We start from the raw sequence: 20,347 nt of genomic DNA, 5'->3' as shown, positions 1-20,347 counted from the left end.
CCCAATGGGTGACTGTGCTGTTAATAGAAATCACCTAAACACTAAAAAGTACAAAATTTATGTAATGGGTCACCATAATTCATCTGAGTGTTATATATACATTGGGAAAAGATGATTTCCATTCAGTTATAGTTTGATGATAAAACATTTGAAAAAAATTGTCACTTCAAAAGCTATAAGGTAAAAGAAGGATATGCAGGGAAAAATCAAAGCAAACTTAAGCCCCCCAAAGCCTTCTAAGAAACAAGCAAATCCATGGTTATTACATTACCACCCTCCATGTTATTACGTTATCGGCCAGTTTTAGGTTATTATATCATCGGCCGATTGTTATTACATTATGGGTCGCTTGGGTTATTACATTATTGGTCTATTGTTATTACATTATCAGCCGGTATTACATTATTGGCTGATTGTTACATCTGCCGTAACATGTGTACAACTTAATTAATGTGCATGTGGGAGACAGCACGCAGGAAGTGAAGATGAGTGGACTCCGCCACTCCACCCCTCTGAAGAGGTTTAGAGCATTACTGGGTATGGGAAGGAACATTCAAGGAAACTGTCAACAAAAATCCAACAAAAAAGGTCGGTGATCAAGTGGTGAAACGCCGTACCAGCAAGCAGGAAATTGTGACTTTTTTACATAAGCTCTCAGACAAGCACTGAGTATACACCGTGCAGCGTTTATGAATATAGGCCTACTCCGGTGTAAGGGTAAACTCAATAAAAATCCATTTCAAACGTAGTGTTCAAAAGTCAAAACGAGTTCGTTCACCATAGTTTCTTCACTATACACTATACGAAAACACGGAATGTCCACAACAGAATGTATGCAAAGATGTGCAGGCGTGGCATACACAGTGTGGACCTCTGCACAAAAGAAGTCCACATAATGTAGGGTATGGGGGCGTTGTGTGGGTGGGTGTGTGCGCGGTGGGCGGCAACAGCAAGCACTTCTGCATTCAATCAATATGAACTAAAACATTACAGATATGTAAATCGATTACTTCGTAAATCGGCTTTTCAAAACGACTTCTACCTCTTTCACCCAGATTTGGGACGAACGTCCCAGATTCATATCTAAGGAAGATGGCGTGCGCCAGACCAAGCCTTACGCATGACTGGACATTAAGTTCAGATTAATTACTCTTCCCTCGAAAAATACTAATCTCGGCTCCTTTAATCGAAACCTCACGTCTCCCCCAGTTTCTTCAATCAGAACAAGAACCTTTCAGCCTTGTCTTGTTCAAACGAACGTGAGATGACACATGCCGGAGATTCCAGTTTTCAATCGTGTCCGGTAAAAAAAAAAATTCAAAACGGTCCACGTCAACCTCTCAATTCGGTGTTAAACAAGTACAAAGTGATCACCTCTAGGTTTTGAAGTTGCATTTATGGCATTTGTGCCTCCGTCCGATGATGTTTCCATGGCGATGCGTGTCTGTTAGATCCCTATCACCCGCGAGGTTTAGAAACCGTCCCGCACACTTCGTCCTCAGAGGCCTCGGTGTGTTCTGTTCGGTAAATATGGAGATTTTGGATCGTGAAACTGTTGAACGCACACCCTTCCTGCACTAGCATCAGCTGCAAACCAGGGTAAAAGTGCAGTCTGTCATACAGGCCTGTCAAGTCTGCGTGCATCTGTCCACTGCAGAGTTGATACAGATGTTCCTTCCTCCATGATCCAATCAGCACCGTCATGGGTACAGTACGTGTACGTTGATATGCATACCGGGTACTATTCGCGATACCCAACGTGGCTTACACGCTTGACGTGTTTGATAGAATGCTGAATAAAACAGGGCACAATACTCCCAATCATTTTCATTTTGATGGCCTGCTCCCTCAATAAACCCCAGCAATGAATAAAAGGGGGGGTGTATTTAGACGGTAACCCGTGGTGACGTTTGACATGTTTGGAGAGGAAATAATGCACCCAGATCATTTTTGTCAAAGCTTTCGGGTTATGTGTCAGGCGCTTGTACATGACGACTGAATCACTAAGTTGATTGACCGGGTTATTTATTTATATGCAAACCTACAGATGTATTGTACACGGTGCAATACTGGACAGGCCATTGCAAGGACTGACAAAAACACACGCGCGTTGACCTGTTTCCATGTTAAGAGCGCGCCTTAACTGTGAATTATACAGGTAAACAGAACCAAGCGGTATTTGTTAAAGGAATACATGTAATATAAATGGATTACTAAAATCCTTGAAATTACACCTAAGTGTTTCAGTTAGCCTTATTTTCAATGTTTGTTTTGCTACTTTTTTATCTGAACTGGAAAACTTTTTAAAATGTCAAGAGCCCCATTTTCACATCTTTAAATGAGTTGGATTTCAACGGCACTCCCTCAGCCTGAGTCTCTTATTTAGTCCTTTTTGGAAGCAGCACGTTGGAGACATTTCGCCGTCCTAGCCCAAGTATTTTAATAATAAAAATAATATAGATTTATATTACACAGAAAACCAATCAAGGCGCAATTTTGTACTCGGAGTGTTGGTTCGCTTACTTGGATTAACCGGATACATCTCTAATACAGTTGTCTAACCTACGCATTTTCAACATTTTATGAAGCCCGCCCCGTGCAGTTTGGTTTGATCAAAACAGCGAGTCTGATGAAAACTTCTTTGCCCAACGGAGGAACAAGTACTTGAACTTCAAAGCAAAGATGTCACCTTGCTGTAAATAAACAGGAATTTCCATTATTTTGATTACAAATGCTACAGGCGTATTTCCCACGAACGCAATTTGGCTTCACTTAGGTGGCCCAAAAGAAACAACTGGAGTGGAATAGCATTCCCATCCATGAAATTCACTCTCGAAAGTCTCATCCCTAGATTCAACCGCAACGTTGTGAAGAGCAAAAAAATTAACTATTTGGAAATAACAGACCGCTTTATACTTACAAACACTTCAATACCTATAAATGTCAGATTGCAATCTTGACCTCGCTCACCTCACAACGCAGAAATTCACAGTATACAGGTCTCAACTTCTAAAACCATCCACGGATAAATATGAATGTTCGGCCATTCAGCTTAAAACTGTGTGTTCAGATATACTTCCAGAATTAAGTTCTACAGCCATTCAGTATCTGATTTCATCCTTGCATCGTATCTGCTAGGAAACAACAACGAACCCGCTTTATCTCTGAGCTACATTTCAAGTGCAAAGACTTAACAGTTACATATCCACATGAATATATACACGTAGGTTGAAATAGGCATTCGATATGGTTTGACTGTTTGACAAAGGGTCAAGAGATACTGAACTATCCCTCGTCCTTAATAACAGACAATGCGCGGAGAGTAGCTTCCAAACTCCAAAGGTTGGCCATGCACTTAACCTGCTCCTCGGCAGTGGAGTGTCAGTAAAACATTTTTTGAAACAAAAAAAAGGGCTCTTTTTTAAAAATAAGTTAATGGGTCATTGGCTTCGACGCGCGTGGGCAAGTGAACAGCCTGTCACTCATATTCCATGAAACGGTTGCCTGATAATGCAATTTGTCATGACCAGTTTCGTCAAATTTATATTCTCAACAGCAACGGCGGAGAAAAGAACGACCAGTGGCTTTGTAACAGACGACGAAGATACTCGCAAAACTTGACATGCCCTGAAGCCAAAACCATCAATGTCGTTGCAATGATTTTTTCTGAGACACACTTCTTCTTCAACTTATTATTCTTCTTTAGTGTATGGAAACTGTTTTACCTTCCAACTTGATTAACTGCTTTGAAATTACATGTTTTTAAACAACTAATATTATCCATATTTTCCCCGTCAACTAAGGGTGTTTTATTCATCTGGGAAAGACATGGTTCATCAGGGCACGGTGTTTTTATTCAAATTGTGATCCCAAAATTATTTCTTAGAGAGGGACTGGTGCTTTCTGATCGCTATGCACATAAACAGCACTGAGAGAGAAAACTAGGTCCAGGAAAATCTATAAGAATGCAGGACACCCCCTCTACAAACCAATGTAACATTGAGGCTTCTTTCTTATATGACGTCACAGTTTTGTTCATGAATAAGGAAATTTCATCAGTATAAACACCAAAACGGCCTTAAAATATCCCGTGAAAATCAGAATAAGTGAGACGCAAAGGTTTGTATTCGACAAATTGATTCATTGCAGCCACCCTTTAAATGATATTTTTCTTCATCTTCCCGTCTTTGCTGTGAATACGGACGCAGAGTCACAGATTATAATATCTATTAAATAGAGGTAGTTGCCCGCTTGTACTGATAGACTCTGGGGGAAGGAGAGTTGGATAGGCATTATGACTCCCCCAAATATTAATGTTTTAAATGGAAGTCAACTCGGGGACCATTTTCATATCTTTTCGAAAGCGTATAAAAGTCCCCAAACTTAGACTCACACCTCGGAGAGGCTACACAAATTCCATAAATCTTCCATTTTTGCCTCCCCCCGGAAATTAAAGCTTGGCGTTTGGTCCATCTTTGCTCGATATGTTTTTACCATTCATTGCCAGCCAGCATCAGTGGATGGTTGTGTGATTTTCTAGTTTGCATTTTGGTTTACAAATAGGGCAAGCATGTATGATATGGAAATACATGTAAAGGAGTACACCTCAGTGAGTTGGTCAGTCAGTCCCAGCAGGTGCCCATAGCCTGCCTGGTTAATGTTTGGGTATTGTCGTATGTGCCAACGGAAATTCAGGAAATTTCATAGTGACCATGGGGACACGCCGAGTAACCCCCCCCAAACGCATTCAGTAAAGTTAATGACTCCTGATGGGTCGCAAATCCAAGTACTCTTGGAGTGCAGTAAAGCCTCCGTGTGAAGGCCGTCGTGACAATGGGCATGATTTTCGGCGGAACAGGGTTCGGAAAAGCTAGCCGCTGCTTTAACACTCGTTTGAGACCGGCCACGTAACGGTATCTCCACTATAGTATAGTGATGTGGTATATTGTGGTGAAGCAAGCATGATGAAACAGTCGTATTGTAAATCGTACGTTCGAGATATAAGTCTTATTTACGTCGTAAGTACGAGACACAACTTGTACGACTTCAAGTCGCGCACATACGAGTTAGATCGAAAACAAGATAATTTTTTTTCACCATGACCTAATGCAGCTTTTTAGTCAACAAAAAGGAATGGCTGGCTATGTAAATTTAAGTAGTTTACGAATTTGCTGTTATAAATTCCTGTCTTAAATTTTATAACATTAATTTACGCGAGTGAACTTCCAGCACGGTAAAGACGTTTCGGGGGCAGGGTATTGGTATAATGGAATAAATCCCAGGGATGGAGTACCAGTATACATCCCTCTACACTTCATGAGGGAAATAAGTTAAAAATCATTAATATCTCCATTCGATATAAGGTTCTGTTTAGAGCTTGAAAGTAAAAGGTCACGCAGCGAGCTTCCGGAACCCTTGTACCGTCCTGCTATGGGGATTTTACGTTGAGCCGTCCTATCATGTTCGATAATATTTGGAAAAAAAAATTCCTAACTGAAAACAACCCCATGAAACACTCAACTTGGAATTTTACCTTTGTCTTCCTCAAGTAATATTTAGGAAAAGTTACATTGAGATATGTAAAAAACGAATTTTCTTAATGACCTTTCACTTCCGGCGATATCGTACTTAGGTCTCCATATTCACGTATTCACGCACGTTTGTTGTCACTGCCCGTGCTTACGTGAAAACGAGATTGTACAACGTTGCAAAGATTTACCTACTTGCAGTCGATGGGTTCCAGATTCCGTTTAATTGACATCACGCAGTTGTTGTTAACAAAGGTTAGGTAAAAGATTAGAATTTTTCGTAATTGAAGTAGAATTTCGTTATAAGTTTACTACTTCTAAATACAAGACTATCTAAAATATTTTGATCTACTTTTATTTCGGTTTTTACCGACGGACTAGCATAAAATTTCAAACCGTGAATATTCATCTGTGTACGAGACTGCCGCATTGCACTGTTCTTCATGTATTTTAGATTTTCGGAAGTGATGGGTTATTTTTTGGCAGGATATTTCTCTTTTAGGTCAAGTGATTTTTCAGTTTCTGTATAAATTGATATACTAGCAAATATCTTCCAAATTCCCCTTTCCGAGTTGGATTTTTATGGAAATAACTGAACGAAAAAATATTAAAAATTCTTAAAATCTTTGCACGTTATTTTTTCGGAAGGGTTTCGGAAGTGCACCATCAGGGGTCAACTTTCAGGCTCTATTGCAGATTTGTACCGCATTATGAACATCGTCATATATATGATATCAGCATCTCCCTTTCTCAGTCGACACCCTAGCTCCTGACAGAAATTTAAACCACTTGGCTATTGTAGTTAACAGCTTAGTAGGGTCCAATGTTAAATCCAGACCAAGAGCTCGGTCAGATTCCATCGTAGGATCATTTTGTTATACACAATGTAAATACACGCCATCTCCCATTCCCCAAACGTACGGTTCGCGTTTTCAAAACAGTTTCGTGTCAAATCTGCCTGTTTGTCAGAAACAGCCGCGATGCCGAAGGCATGATCGTTCTGACAAAGACTATCAATAATAATGAATTCATCACACTACACGGACCCTCGTGTTCCTTTCATCACAGTCTTCACACCAAGCACTCCATAGGCTATGCACACCGTTATACTGCATATACTGTTCATCTAAAGTGAATTCTGTGAAGAAATCATATTTATTATATTTGATGCCATTGGGAAATGATCACGGCTGAGGTGAAATTTCAGAGGGGATAAGTGGCGCGTATCCAGTTGAGGGAGGTGCCCCATGAATAAACGCAGGCACACACACCTCCAAATCCAACAAACTAGTTTCACACTGAGTTCGTACATTTCACATGGAGTAAGGGTTGGTGGAAGGCATCAAGGGAAATATGTTTAATTAACAAGAATCCGGCTGCTAATTCATAATAAGTGGGTTCTTTGTCCGATATGGTGTTGATCATACCTGTATCTGTTCCTTGCTGTATGGTCTGATCATGGTCTAATGCATTATGTGTAGGCCTTCTTCGCTGGCGTACTTGTTCACACTCGTATTCGCCGTGTAATATTTGACAGGCATATTCGCTTGAAGAAGTGTCTACCTTTTGGGACTTACGATTAGTTAGTCTCCCTGTCTTGTTGGAAAGGATTTTATACATTAGATTTGTGCATCGACAGAAATTAAACAGATCTAAATAGGCCTTTTCATAAAACACAAATCACATAAGACTCACCGTAGCTCCGGACTTGCTGCAATGATTGTTTCTGAAGTCGAACGTTTTTCTTCACCGTGGGAGGCAAGTTCCGTGACCTGGGATCAGTCAAGGACTTTTTGGCCACATGCCTAATTCACTGCGCAGTCACGGTGAGTCTAGTTCCTAGTAGTCATGCTAGTGTGGCGGTATTCGGACTGTTTTGTCTTAGCCCGTAGACCCGAGCTGTTGTCACCTCTACTGTCGACATCGTCGCCTTGGCAACTTGAACTCAGGGGTTACGGGTGGAACGTGTAAATGTTTGGGGCCATTTATCGCCGGAGTGGTCTCATCGAAGCTCGAGTGCAAGATTGACACATTTGTGATTTAATTTTGCTAATATGTATTGATCTGATTGAACACGTGGCTATTCCTATTTGTCGGGTGGCTTTGTAATTGGTGGCTTTGTCTTAAATTTACGGTTACACGGCAGATAAAAGCACCGTGCGTATGTGGCATATGATCGGATTCCTCTGGGTATATTGATGTTACCCAAGGAGCCCTCCGTGGTTTGAAAACAATGTTGTAATTTCAACATGGCCATCATTAATAAAAAAAAATCACTTCTCGTGTATTTGGGGCCATAAGAATCTCGCTGGTTGTAAAATATTAGGGCACTGAACAAATTGAATTTCATTTAGAAGAATTAAAGGATTAAGGCCTATAAGTGCATCACTTTTTCCTAATACACGGGGGCCTATTGTATGCACCTAATTAATATTTTGCAGTGTATATAAACAGGTCGAAATCCTTTTACGGTCTGTTAGAGTGTAAAGTTATGTTCATGTTTACACTCATGTAGATCCCTTCAGGCATAATACGCACGAATAATTCAGTAGGTAAACCATGCAGAGATCATGTAGACCCCGTTTTGTGGCACCTTCTCATTCCAATGAGTTACACTCCAGTTGATTAAACCTGAGACAAGACGAAATCAGGAAACGTACGCATTCGAAGATCGAAATGCCGGTCGAGATTTTCACTGGACTGAGATGTCCTTTTGCAATTTTTTCGATCTCAGCTTGGAGTGATTTTCACTATTTCGGAGAAGCTACAAAGTTTTGATGAAAACATAAATTCCCTGATTGCTAAGGTTTTGATTCCTTCGGTTCCCCATTTACTTCACCCCAACTTCGGTAAACTACAATTCTCTGCATGCTTGATTAAAGTTTGCCCTGTTTTGCCTTAAAATACAGTCTTCATAAAAAGGAGTAGTAGTTCAAATTCCTTGTTCGATCGGCATCACTGTACAACAACCCGGTGGTACAAGCTAATCTTTCGTTCTGTCATCAACCTTGAGCTAAGATGTGTTATACAAAGGGTAGCAGTAATCCATTTGCTTTAATACAGACCTTCAAAATGCACCTTTCAGTTAACTTTATGTTCAAGTTTTGTTTCACTAATTCAAAGAGTATTTTACTGCCTTTTTGGTTTTTATACTGATGAGTATAATATATTCATGAGCAAAATTCAATTGTGATGTCGTCCCAGGAAGAAGCCTTAAGTTTGCACTGGTTTGTGTTTATACATTTTGCTGGACGGTTTTCTCTTCTTTGCTGATTCATAGTTATTTATGTGCATTAAGCAAGTACCAATTTCTTTCTAAGAAATGTTTTCAGTACGTAACTTAAAATTCTGGGTTCACAATTTGAACAGTAAAACCTGTGCAGTGAACAATATTTTCCCCGGACGACATCACAGCAATAGCGCCCTCGGTTTTCCAGGGAAGCATGGATGATTTTTGATTGTTTTAAAATGTGCACTTTTCAGTGAATTTAACTAAGATAGGAATGACAAAGAGTTTTCATACACTGGAGAAGAACGTAACATTGAAGAAAAATTGTATCTAAGAAAAATTTATATAAACTTTAAACCAAATTTGCTGGTCCACAATAATTTCGTCAATTAATGTTGGACAATTGCAAGATTTGATGACGGATTGTACCTTTAATTAATTTAACTAATTAATAAATCCCTCCGATGCCCGACCTGATATTTTAATGATCATGGACCGTCAAATTGTGAAGGCCACTTACAATCATGCCCCCAGCACAAAATACCCTTTAATGACATTTAAATTGATTTAAGGGTGTCTGCCAATGCCTACTAATAAAAAAAAAAGTCAGAATAAGGTCGCAGTACCTTTTATCCAGTAAAGAGGAGGGGGGGGGACTAAGTATAACACAAACATGGTGTGATCTGGACATTGCCTTGTTTTCAAAACCCCTACCCTGCCCTAATTAAGTTTAGTCTAGTCAATTTTAGTCTAGACAACCTAGATTCATGTTGTAGACAATATCGAATCATAAATGGGGATGGGGCTACATCTATTGGTAAACAAATCTTGAGCGTGTCCATGGTAACTGGAAGTTTATATGCACCATAATGACAAATCTTACCATGTAAAGAGTTTTTGCAGATGGTATAACTTGTATTTGTTGACATTTTGTCGTTTGGGATACAAATTGGGAATGGAAGCATCTTATTTATTTTATTTCTATTAGTAGTTGCTGGCGGGGAATGTGCTTCAGGTTAGGGCGCGGTCGGTTGCACGGCAGATGTAAGCTGATTGAGCAGCCGCGTTTACCTGCGAGTCGACAGTTTGTGGGCAAATCGACCTTTCATTTAGGAACACTGACTGCGTTTGAAGTAAAAAAAACAGGCAACCCGTGCAGGCGTTACCGTGACCGTATGGTCACAAAGTTGGCTTTCATTGTCTTAACTTAAGGAATGAAAACTGAAAAGTAGATGTGACGGAGCCCCGATTTTGCGTCTTTGGCTAATGAATGTTACAGCTAGCACGTTAATCGAACTGAAGCTTAATTAATTTAATGAACATGAATTATGCTAGCCTATTTCAGGAACTTTCACGCACAGAAGGAGGACAAAATACACACAAAACGAAACAAAAAAAAACAAACAAAACAAAAACTCAAGCAAAGCCCCAAGGATGGCAATAAGTTACTCTTGAATGACCGCACGATTCCGGAATGACTAAAACGCACCCGGGTGTCCTCACCTACAGATAAATGAATAATTTATTAAATAATTTATTGCCGGTATTCGTGGGTAATTTGCAAAGACAGTATGAGACAAATTACTGGGGTAATTTTCGTGACGGATTTCGATTTTTTTTCGATGAATTCCCGCTTCGCAGTTTGTCTACTATTGTCAATTAATTTTGTTTAATTGTGTTGGCGCCACAGTCAGAGCACATATCAATTAATATTTTGGCTTGCTTAGTTGATGGCTTCCCGGATTTTCGGTTATAATAGGACTCCGCACTAAGTGTTCCGTGTCACGAACCACACAATATGTATCTACATGGCGAGTGACAGTGGCCCTGTGATATATGCCAGTGAACCCTCATACTAAAAGGCAGTTGGAATTCTAACAACAAAATCCTTCTTTTCGTAAACTTGCTTTATTTATTTCTTTCAACAAATATAAGAAACTAAAATGAGACTCTAATCAGTTATCTTAGATGGTAGTCGCATACAGAACGCTACGTTTGTCAATGGTTTGATAATATGGACGGCCATCGCCAACATCGCCAACATGAAAAATGAAAACAAAATTAAATTTAAAATATAAATGAATTTAAAAAACAACGAATAAAAAATTCATCAATAGAAATAAAACAAAAATAGGATAACACAAATAATTTAAGAACAACAAATAAAAATAAAAGAATGAACAAAAAACACTCAAAAATAAATAAAGTGAAGGATGAATAATATGATAAAAGATCACACTATAAAACTTTAAAAAATAACAAATAAACACTATAAAATATAGATAATTAAAAGATAAATTAAGAAAAGAGAAAAAAAGGGAAACAAAAAGAGAATTCTATGACAAAATGACAAAACAAATTTATTATTTCAAAGAATTAAAAAAAGCAATCTCGCAAAAGAAAATTGTAACTTGCAAGACAAAGTTGTATCTCACAAAACAAATTGTATTCTCGTAAAATAACTGACCTACTACGAACTATGGTGTACTATTTGCGTCGTACCATCGTGCGTCGCGTCGTACGTCGTGTCGTGCGTCGCGTCGCCTATTACCTCGCCTAAAGCACGACGCGACGCACGACACGACGGACGATGCGGCACGTCGTGTGTGTAATGGCAAGGAGGCGACGGTCTGATCCGACGGCACGACGCAAGGGAGCCGTCGTGCCGTCGCGTAGTGTAGTTTTGTCGCCTGGAGGGAGGCCAGAGAGAGAAAAAAATGTGGGTCGTAAATAGTACACCATACTGAAGAGCTTGTGGTCGCACATCGCTCTGGCGTACATGCACGTACGCTCGTATTATGTAATCCTACTTAATTTTGTGTTCGGGATCTTTTTACCAGAATATTTAAACCTCAAAGGATGTTTCTTTTGTTTCTGGCACCATTTCTCTACTCTCCATCCACTCCACATCCCTCCATGAAAATTACTGCGAAAAGGAACCATAATTAAAGCCCTTTACTTAGAACCAGGTACGTTTCACCATTGACCTCAATTTACAGAGTAAAAACAACATGCAGTATGAAATGGCAGTTGAAATTGAATCAGCATATTACAGACATAATTTTCTTCGTGTACTTGGGCAACAAACTGTAACATGTCTTCTGTCCTAATGTAAGTCCTTCACAGTTACAGAAACCTACATAGAAAAATATGCCGTATATGCAGAATGCACATGTACTACAAATGGATTCGTTTCAATTCTGATAACAGCAACATTTAACTTTAAATAAACCTTGTTTTTTGTTTTTGTACTAAACATGAAGACATTCATGACAGAGACAATCATTCATGCCTCATGTCTCATTGCTTTCAAGTTACCGGTACAATTGAAATCCTAAAGACTCGACATGATGGACTTAGGCAGGCGAAAAGCCTGTCACTGGGCCAAAGAGTTCCATGGCTGTCATAAATTCTAAAGTTGGACAATTTGCATCACTGTTGCAGAGATGATCTCAGCCAACCTGTCACTCCAGGTGCTTGTCTCAAATCCGAAGTCCTTAGTGGAAGCAGAGGCATTCCTAATTTAGAAATACAACTTGGCAGAAAAAAAAAACAGAAAAAATGGAAGAATTAACAATAACATGTTAAAGAATGAACAACTTAACATCCAAAAGGAAAGAATTTTGGGTTAAATCACTTTGGGTCTAATTAACAATTTTTGAAGGCACTCTGATTCTTGTCCCATCTCAGTGTAGATAGGTAAATTCCAGAGGAATAGAACAAGACATTCGTTGTAACTTTCCAAAGAATTTCAAATAATTTGAATAAAGTTGAACACAATCCCCATCCTTCACGGTCACATTCCCGACGCGAGCCTCTCACAGAGGTTCTGTTCACTTTTGGAGACTCTACAGAATATTTTTCTCCAACGTATTCCTGACTCATTATTGAGATATTGCACTCTCCGTGGCTTACTTATAAGCTTCCTGGAGGGGGAAGGCAAAGAAAGTGGCCTAGTGATAAGGATTCCAGACCAGTTGGGTCGCTCAACGAACTGACTGCTAGTGGTCCACTGTTAGAGATGGCCAGTGCTTCCATTAGGAAAGATGCAGAGACTCATCATTGAACCGATGGCTACAATCCTGGGCAAGGTTGTTGGGACTCGTGTCCATGGCCACGCCCTCCCCGGGTTGCACAGACCATAACCAATGCACGTTTCATAGGAAAATTATTAACTGCGCATGTCTTATTTTTAGGGCCACTTGCATACGTAATGAGGGCCATGAGAATTCTTGCCAGGCAAGCAACTGCTTCATTTCATGAAATGTACGTCTTGTTTTCACTTTTCGGAAATAAAAATACCTGACAAAAATATTTTCATGGTAAGATAAGGCCTTTTCCTAACGTGTTTTGTGAAAATGAAATTGAAAAATAGTACCTGAGTGGTCAAAACTAGTGATTTTTGTGGAAAGCGTTTTGTAAGAAGTAGTTTCGATTTTTGAAGGCTTGAAGCACAGAATTTGAAGTTTTCCTGAGGTTTTCAGAAGTGGGCTGTGGTGGAAAAAGGTGTGAAGCTTTTAGATTTACTGACGGTTTTCCACTAGATGTTTTATCTCTCCCCAACCGGATGCGTTTTGCATATAGACCTGACTCAGCACCGATTCCATTTATCCCGCATAATCTATACGTGCTTGCGAGCGTAAGATCCAGTGACTCTGGAACGAAGGACGAATGCAAAACTACAGTAAGTTAAAATGAAAGCAAGTTATTGAAACCAAGGTCTATCTGTCATTATGGCATTGCCCGGAAATGTTGAAATTCACGATATAATCACCGGCTCCGATACGCGCGAGACAGGCTGTTGCTCGCAGTGTACCGTGTGTACCGTGCACGGTACGTGGCTTGATCGGTTTTGCGCACGTAAAGCACGTAGATCGTGCTGCGTGGAAGTGTCTGTATTTTTAACTCAGTTTTAGTCAAAAACATCTAGCTAGACAAAACCAACTGTATTGTGTGGTTGAGATTCTGGCCTGTCGCACGCGGTGTCTTGTTGTTCTGGGTAGACTTCTAAAATTGAGAAATTTAGTGGAAAAAAGACCAAGAGATCAAAGTTGAAAATAGAAATATTTTATCACCTTAGCAACTAGTTTGGGGCTAAGTTTCATTTTTATGTTTTATGTTTATGTTCTTTTCATTATTCTCTGGTGTTTTATTTGGTGTAAGCCTGGTAGAGCACATACAATGGGTTTCAATCGTTTGTTCATGTCGTACACACGAAGTCTTCAAAACGAAAAGGCTCAACAGAGGATCAGCAAGTTACTAAGGACATGTCCGCATGGTTCACAAGGGTCTGGTCAAGTAACTGCCGCGCACGGTCGATGCCGTTAATTTCCACACGTCGATTGGGAGTGATACATACTGTACGTGCGGAATTGACACTAGCATGGAACAGTTTCCACTGGCGAAAAGGTCATCAACATGCGGTCAGCTCCGCTGTAACCTACCCCATGGCAACAACTTAAGCTTGACTTTTTTTGGCCAGTTGAGGTAGCCCCAGCCAATCAGCTTTGCCTCGTGGTGCTGCATGACAAGCACTCCATACGGCCAGAGATCTCTACAAGTGCAAACACGTCTGCCACTGTGATCATTATCCATTTTATGTTCGTAAAATGAGGCCATCTATAACTCTTAACTGCCAATAGGCCACCGTTTGTATCTTACCAGTTTGCCCACTTCCTCACCAGGCATAGTATCGAGGACTGTGTAACTGCCCGATCCAATCAACAGAAGACCACATTCTACATTAACACTAAGCGTAGACTGGTGAGTGGGCTAGAATTAAACAACGACTAAAACATACTCAAGAAGGACGGTAACACTCGTCTCTTTTGTTCAGATTTGTTTCACGAACCAAACAGAGAAGGGCACAAGAAACATTAATAAATAAAACATTGATTTATTAAAAAAAATAATAAGCCGGTGCTCAGGGAGTGCAAATGTTTGTCTGTGACAAACATTTGAAATCTCGGTTCACAAACCTCACAAGGCATACTTTTTCGATATCCTGTAATTTTCCCCATTCTTCTCACATTCAGAATCTGACGTACTGGTTTCAGCACCTCCGCGATGGCGCCGGCTTTACTGATGGTTACCATCGCATTAACCTGGTGCTCCGTTAATGGTGTATACTCTACGAGTCCTAGTATCGGTAAGTGATGCATACCGGTACGCAACTATGATTGTTATTGTTATTAGGCCTATTAGATCGGATATCTCCAGTATTTTCATTCCGCTTGAGAGCGCAGAAGCGCCAAATTATTGATGATTCTGACCGAAACATTTCGACTAACACATAAGAAATATATGTTCAAAACAAGAAAAGTCCGATGTTTTGAGTAAAATGCTCACACAGCTCAATTCCCCTTTGAAGTGCGTTACATTAAATGTCGAGTAAGCTAATTTTTCTCCTCTTAAGTGCAAATCTTTTACTACAACAAGTGAAGATACAGATCTTGTCTCCATAGACATTTTATCCAATTGTTTGGCTATATAAAGGGTTTTGGGTGCGTTGTTGGTTTTTATGCTATTACGGGATGTTTTTTCTGCATTTAACAACTTACTGAAATCACGTCCACTAAGAAGTGGATCCACGGCGGTACTTACCGTCCGTTTGATGGAAATAATTATGCACGCTGCTTGTGAATTGGCGAAAACCTGATTCAGAATCACTAAATGTGTTCTAAAACTGTCAAAGTGCCCTTTAAAGATAATATGTTTCATCTTTCGGGGGGGGGTCCGCCAAGAATACTAGAGTCGATATCCCGAGAGCTACACCAGCACCTGAAATAGCATGTACTGAAATTCAGGTTAACTCCTTTCCGTTGAGAAAACTCCTGTTATTTTACTCTATGTTTTGAAGCGGGGCACCTGCATTTTTGATATATGCACCGCCCGACTATTTTCCATTTTACACTATAGCATTCTGACTTGAAGGCTCATAGCTATTCAAAGTGTGGTAGCCAAACACTGGACAGCAAAAGTACAAATGCACGAAAGCTCTAAAGACCAACTTTCCTTTTCAGTGCATGCACTGCTTCTGGAACTGTATACATTATGTCAGTAGGAAGAAATCTTTTTGTCCAATGGCCGGAGGAGATGAATGAACTAGAGATTTATAAAAATAAATATTCTTTGTCGTCTTGATGAAAAATTGATGATTCATCAATTTGTTTACTACAGATACAATATAACTTTTAACCACATTATCTTCCTCCTTATAACTGAGGGCTTTGTGAAATAACAGAAAATCTTCAAGCAATCTGTGTAAGTCGTTTCATTATTATCTGATCTGTTCATAGATGTATGTGGTGAGAGGATCATAAACGTCGATAGAGGCCAGTTCGTGTCTCCAGGATACCCATACAAATACCCACCAAACCTTGACTGCCAGTGGCAAATTCAGGCAAATTCATCTTTGTCTAGCGCAATATCTATTGAAATTCTGGAATTTGGAACGCAGAGGTGGTATGACTTTGTAAAATTTGAAAGTCGAACTTTTTATGAAGATGTTCCTGGTCCGTTATTACTGGACGGCGCAACGAAGGTTCGGGGCATAATTTTCAACTCATCTGAGGTGAATGTGTCAATGAGATCTGACTCAATTGTCGAATCTATCGGGTTTCGATTCTCGCTTCAAAGCTGGGCCGTTGGAGTTAGTAAGTATTTTCTACATCAATTTCTTCTTGGTCTGTGTCCTGTTACAGTTGATAAATAAAGTTGATACTAATCGATGCAGCAACAACGAGGAAACGATTTGTCTCATGTATTTGGTTTTTATCATTTTAACCTGTTTTCTTCACGTTTCGTGTAAATGATTCCTCCACGTTTTGTTAAACCAATCCCCTCTCTTTTCATTTTGACTTTTATAAAATACAAATGTGATATTTCTATTGGGGAGACGAGATTTTAACCTTCGACTTTGAAAAATTGAGCTCCCAGATACAACACTGCTCAAATAATAGGCTCTGTGTTAATAGCAAAACTAACCGACAGAGGCAAGAGAACTCATGTCCCGTAAATTATTGAGAACAGTTACCTGGTGACCTTACCAAAAGATGGAAATAATCAGTGTTTATATTGTTATTGTTAAATTAAAAGGGCAAAAAATGCACCATAAAAATCACTTAAATGAAAATGAATAAAATACGAAACTAACCCCCAAAAAGAAATAAATTAAAGGATTTTGCATCTTGCCTTTATTTCTATTTAGTGTCCAGTTGAATGAAAATCGTTCTTAAAAACGTTGACCAATAGACCCCTAAATTGAAAGATCTCTGAAAACGGAGTGCGTGCACTTTTAACTTATGATACATTCAAAATGAAACTCTGTCCTGTTGAAACAAATATGTATGCAAGAAGTATATTATCAGCGATGGCAACAACATCAAGGAGCAAAATAATGGTCTCAAATCTCACTATCAATGATCATTAGGTGAGACGAATGTTTCAAACTTCTCCACAAAAACATTTAAATTACTCCTTATGAACAAGTTTTCAAAGATAAGGGAAAAACTATATTGCTCTAAGAATATTATAATTGTGTTTCACAGGTCAATTGTCATGTGAGGTATTTGACGGAGGGTTGTTTGACTGCGAAGACGGGTCTTGTGTGACTCCATACGCTAGATGTAACGGGTTCCAGGATTGCCTCAGCGGAAAAGACGAACACGATTGTGGTAAACAGTTTCGTGTGTAACGCCTTACCCACATATTGTGCATCTTAATTGTCTGAGAGCTAGTTGCATGGCTCTCACTATTTTGCTGTATGGCCAAAAGTATCCGTGGCAACCAAAGAAATATACGGTGTTGCGTCACCTTAGTTTAAACCACGCTTACTGCGCAAAGGAAATTACTGCACAAAAGAGAACCAGAACCACTATACCAGGCACGAAATGGGACAGAGGGGTACCCCCCCCCTAACAAGTCCAATCCCCATACACACTCCAGCCTATTGTCACTTAGCATGTCCTCCTTGACGTCTGTCCCATAGTTTGCTTCATATGAAAACCACTGGAACTTAAAGTTAACGTACCTTGCGTGTAATCTGCGGTGCATGAGCATGTCCATGTATGGCAAACGAACCGAATGTGCATGACCACCGACATTGTATCTAAATGCTACTGGGGTTACTGATGCCACAGGTGTCAAAATTACGAGCAAGCAATTAAAATGAGATCTTTTATCTCTGGAAAACCAATAGTGAGATCCCTCATCTTTTTATTAGTGGCAAGTGATTGATAAAATGTCAGTCTCACTTTTTTCGTTAGGTCTTTGGTTGAAACTGAGAAGTATTGATGAAGTCATCATTTGGCACCCAGTGTCACCTTAAAGGTCCACATTTTAAGGTTTCTTCGTCACAGAACTACGACTTTGATTGGAATAATATTGGCATATGACTACGTTTGTGTTAAGGAATTGAGAAGACGTAATCGATACCCTTATCGAAGGGCACATGACATCATCTTAAAATGGCACTTTTAAGGTTTCATAACAAGAGAACTGATTGAGTTCAGTCCTTGTAGAATAAGATGTGTCACATCTATACGTGAAAGTGAAATTGAGTTAACGGCATGATATTTTCATCGCTGGCTACGTGACGTCATCTGAATTGTGCCTATAAGTAGAGGTTGTGCAAATGTTGGTTTATGATTGTCATTTGGATTTATTTGAAGGATTCCAAGCGAAGTCGTGTTTGATGGTATTAAATGCATTTTTTAGGTCTGATTACTACGCAAACCATTTCCACAGATGACTTAAAATGGAGACCAAGACCGGTCTGCTTTCGACATTGTCTAGACAATGTTCTAGACATTGTTCTAGACAGCTGAATACAGCTTTTCCACTATTACTCGAAGTTAACCCAAGTTGCTTCAAGACGTTTCACACGATGGGACACAGAGTTAACACCGTGACGATTTACGGTCTACTAAGAGGACCGTGGCAGCAGCAACAATCTAATAACTATTCCATGAACAGCCTCTGAGGAAGTTTCCTGTTATAACCTATTCCATTAAAGCTTTTTAACACGTATTTTATAATCAGACAGGCGAACGTTTTTTTATTTTTTTTTTCAGAAAGCGTACTTTGTCCGTCTGTCTGCAGATGTACGTATTGGAGAAGTCAGTGTTTTCAGGGCTGGAATATTCAAACCATTCGTAGTCTCGACAAGGCAACCCTTAGGCTGTAAGTTTCACTTGTTTCTGCACAGAAAAGGTCTAGTGGCCACGTTATTATACCTCGCTTATTGTACTTTAATTATTTCTTTAGAATACTTTTTAAAACAATTGCGGATTAGCCGGTGGACTGTCATGAACAGTCAGTTGCATTGTACTTACATAACCTTGTTTGTTGGACGCAATACCTCAATTTAATACCTTGAAAAGGTTTAAAAGAAGTTCTCGAGGGACGCCTGTGACAAACTGAATCACTTATCAGCCATCTTACCTGTTGGTTTACCAGTGATTTGCGAACAATGATGTATGCAGAGATCCAACCCCAAAATCCATCCCACAAACGTAGCCCACAATCAACCCCCACGCACTACTGAACACTGCCGGCCAGCCAGCCAGCAAGTCCCGAGACTGTTTTTGGGTCTGGATTAGCTGTTGTTTGCCTTTAGATGCTGATGAAGTGATAGTGATTGATTGACAACCAAAATATCAACGGCAAGAATATCTAAACAAGAAAGATCGGGTTTGTACACACTCGAATAAGGCTTCCCTGGAATGCCAGGTTCCTGTGGATTGGTGTGGTCTCTGGATGGCTACCACATCGAAGGTGTTCGCACAGGCTCAAAATAGGTGGGGTGAATGAGGATTATACAATAGTCTCAGATATGAGACTTTTTATTAATTAAAATCGATTTTGTTTTTATTTTTGAATTGGGATAGAAATGGAAGGTAAACCTACAACAGTGCAAACAGTAACTGAAAACTGTAACATTTGGCAAGTACACGGTAAAGTGCATGAAATCAAATTCAAAAGTTAGATTGTTTTGTTTGCCCTTCGTTTTTATTCTATAAACGTGTGCGTTAAATATATAAAAGCGGGATTTTATGCAAATACTTACTGCTCGCTGTTTTGTCAAAAAGGGGATTATTTGTAGGTTTTGAAAATGCTATTATGGCCAAGTTCAAAGTTTAACGGGTAAAGAGCATGTGTACGTTTAAGCAACACTCAACGTGAGCTCAAAATGGCATTATTAAAAAATGCGTCAGAGATTGCCATCGTTGGGTCGGAGTTGGTCTGGGTCCGACGTGTTCTGGAAACAGGAACCGTAAAAAAGCAACCAACACATTTTGTGTTTTTTTGTGATGTATACAGGAATCTGCTGAACGGTAACATCTCGGATTTAGAGCCCGGCATTTTCCAAGGATATTCCACCCTGCTCGATCTGTGAGTGATAATATTGTGTGCTTGCTTTCTGTGTATTTGTACGACAACTTACATTAACTATAACACCAGGCATTGTTTCCTCAGTTGGGATCAAGCTACTTATGAAGTTCGAGATTCTTCCCCTCCCTTTACCAAAGTTTGTTACATACACGTAGTCTACAACAAAGAAGATCTTACTTTTTGCATTTACTAAAAA

General features: G+C 39.6%; 1 protein-coding gene and 1 pseudogene across 2 annotated transcripts in view; one reads left to right on the top strand and one right to left on the bottom strand.

Annotated features, from left to right (window-relative positions):
- LOC147800399 (uncharacterized) overlaps positions 1–7,338 on the bottom strand; it is a 14,388-nt pseudogene extending 7,050 nt beyond the window's left edge. Inside the window, exon 1 of the transcript XR_015427527.1 lies at positions 7,224–7,338. The product of XR_015427527.1 is annotated as an uncharacterized LOC147800399 (transcript). The remainder of the gene's footprint in view (positions 1–7,223) is intronic.
- The window catches only part of LOC147800398 (membrane frizzled-related protein-like), a 23,743-nt gene extending 3,396 nt beyond the window's left edge, over positions 1–20,347 (top strand). Inside the window, exons 2-7 of the mRNA XM_087145058.1 lie at positions 14,442–14,520; positions 14,793–14,905; positions 16,056–16,412; positions 17,307–17,432; positions 18,831–18,939; positions 20,080–20,347. Coding sequence (XP_087001184.1) covers positions 14,824–14,905; positions 16,056–16,412; positions 17,307–17,432; positions 18,831–18,939; positions 20,080–20,155 — 750 coding nt within the window. The 5' untranslated portion in view covers positions 14,442–14,520; positions 14,793–14,823 and the 3' untranslated portion in view covers positions 20,156–20,347. The remainder of the gene's footprint in view (positions 1–14,441; positions 14,521–14,792; positions 14,906–16,055; positions 16,413–17,306; positions 17,433–18,830; positions 18,940–20,079) is intronic.

This window comes from Acanthaster planci, linkage group LG01 (genome assembly GCF_054643075.1).
Source record: "Acanthaster planci isolate LZ-2023a linkage group LG01, COTS_SCS, whole genome shotgun sequence".
Lineage (NCBI taxonomy): Eukaryota > Metazoa > Echinodermata > Asteroidea > Valvatida > Acanthasteridae > Acanthaster > Acanthaster planci.
The sequence above is the reverse complement of the archived record's forward strand: the minus strand, read 5'-3'. Positions and strand labels throughout refer to the sequence as shown.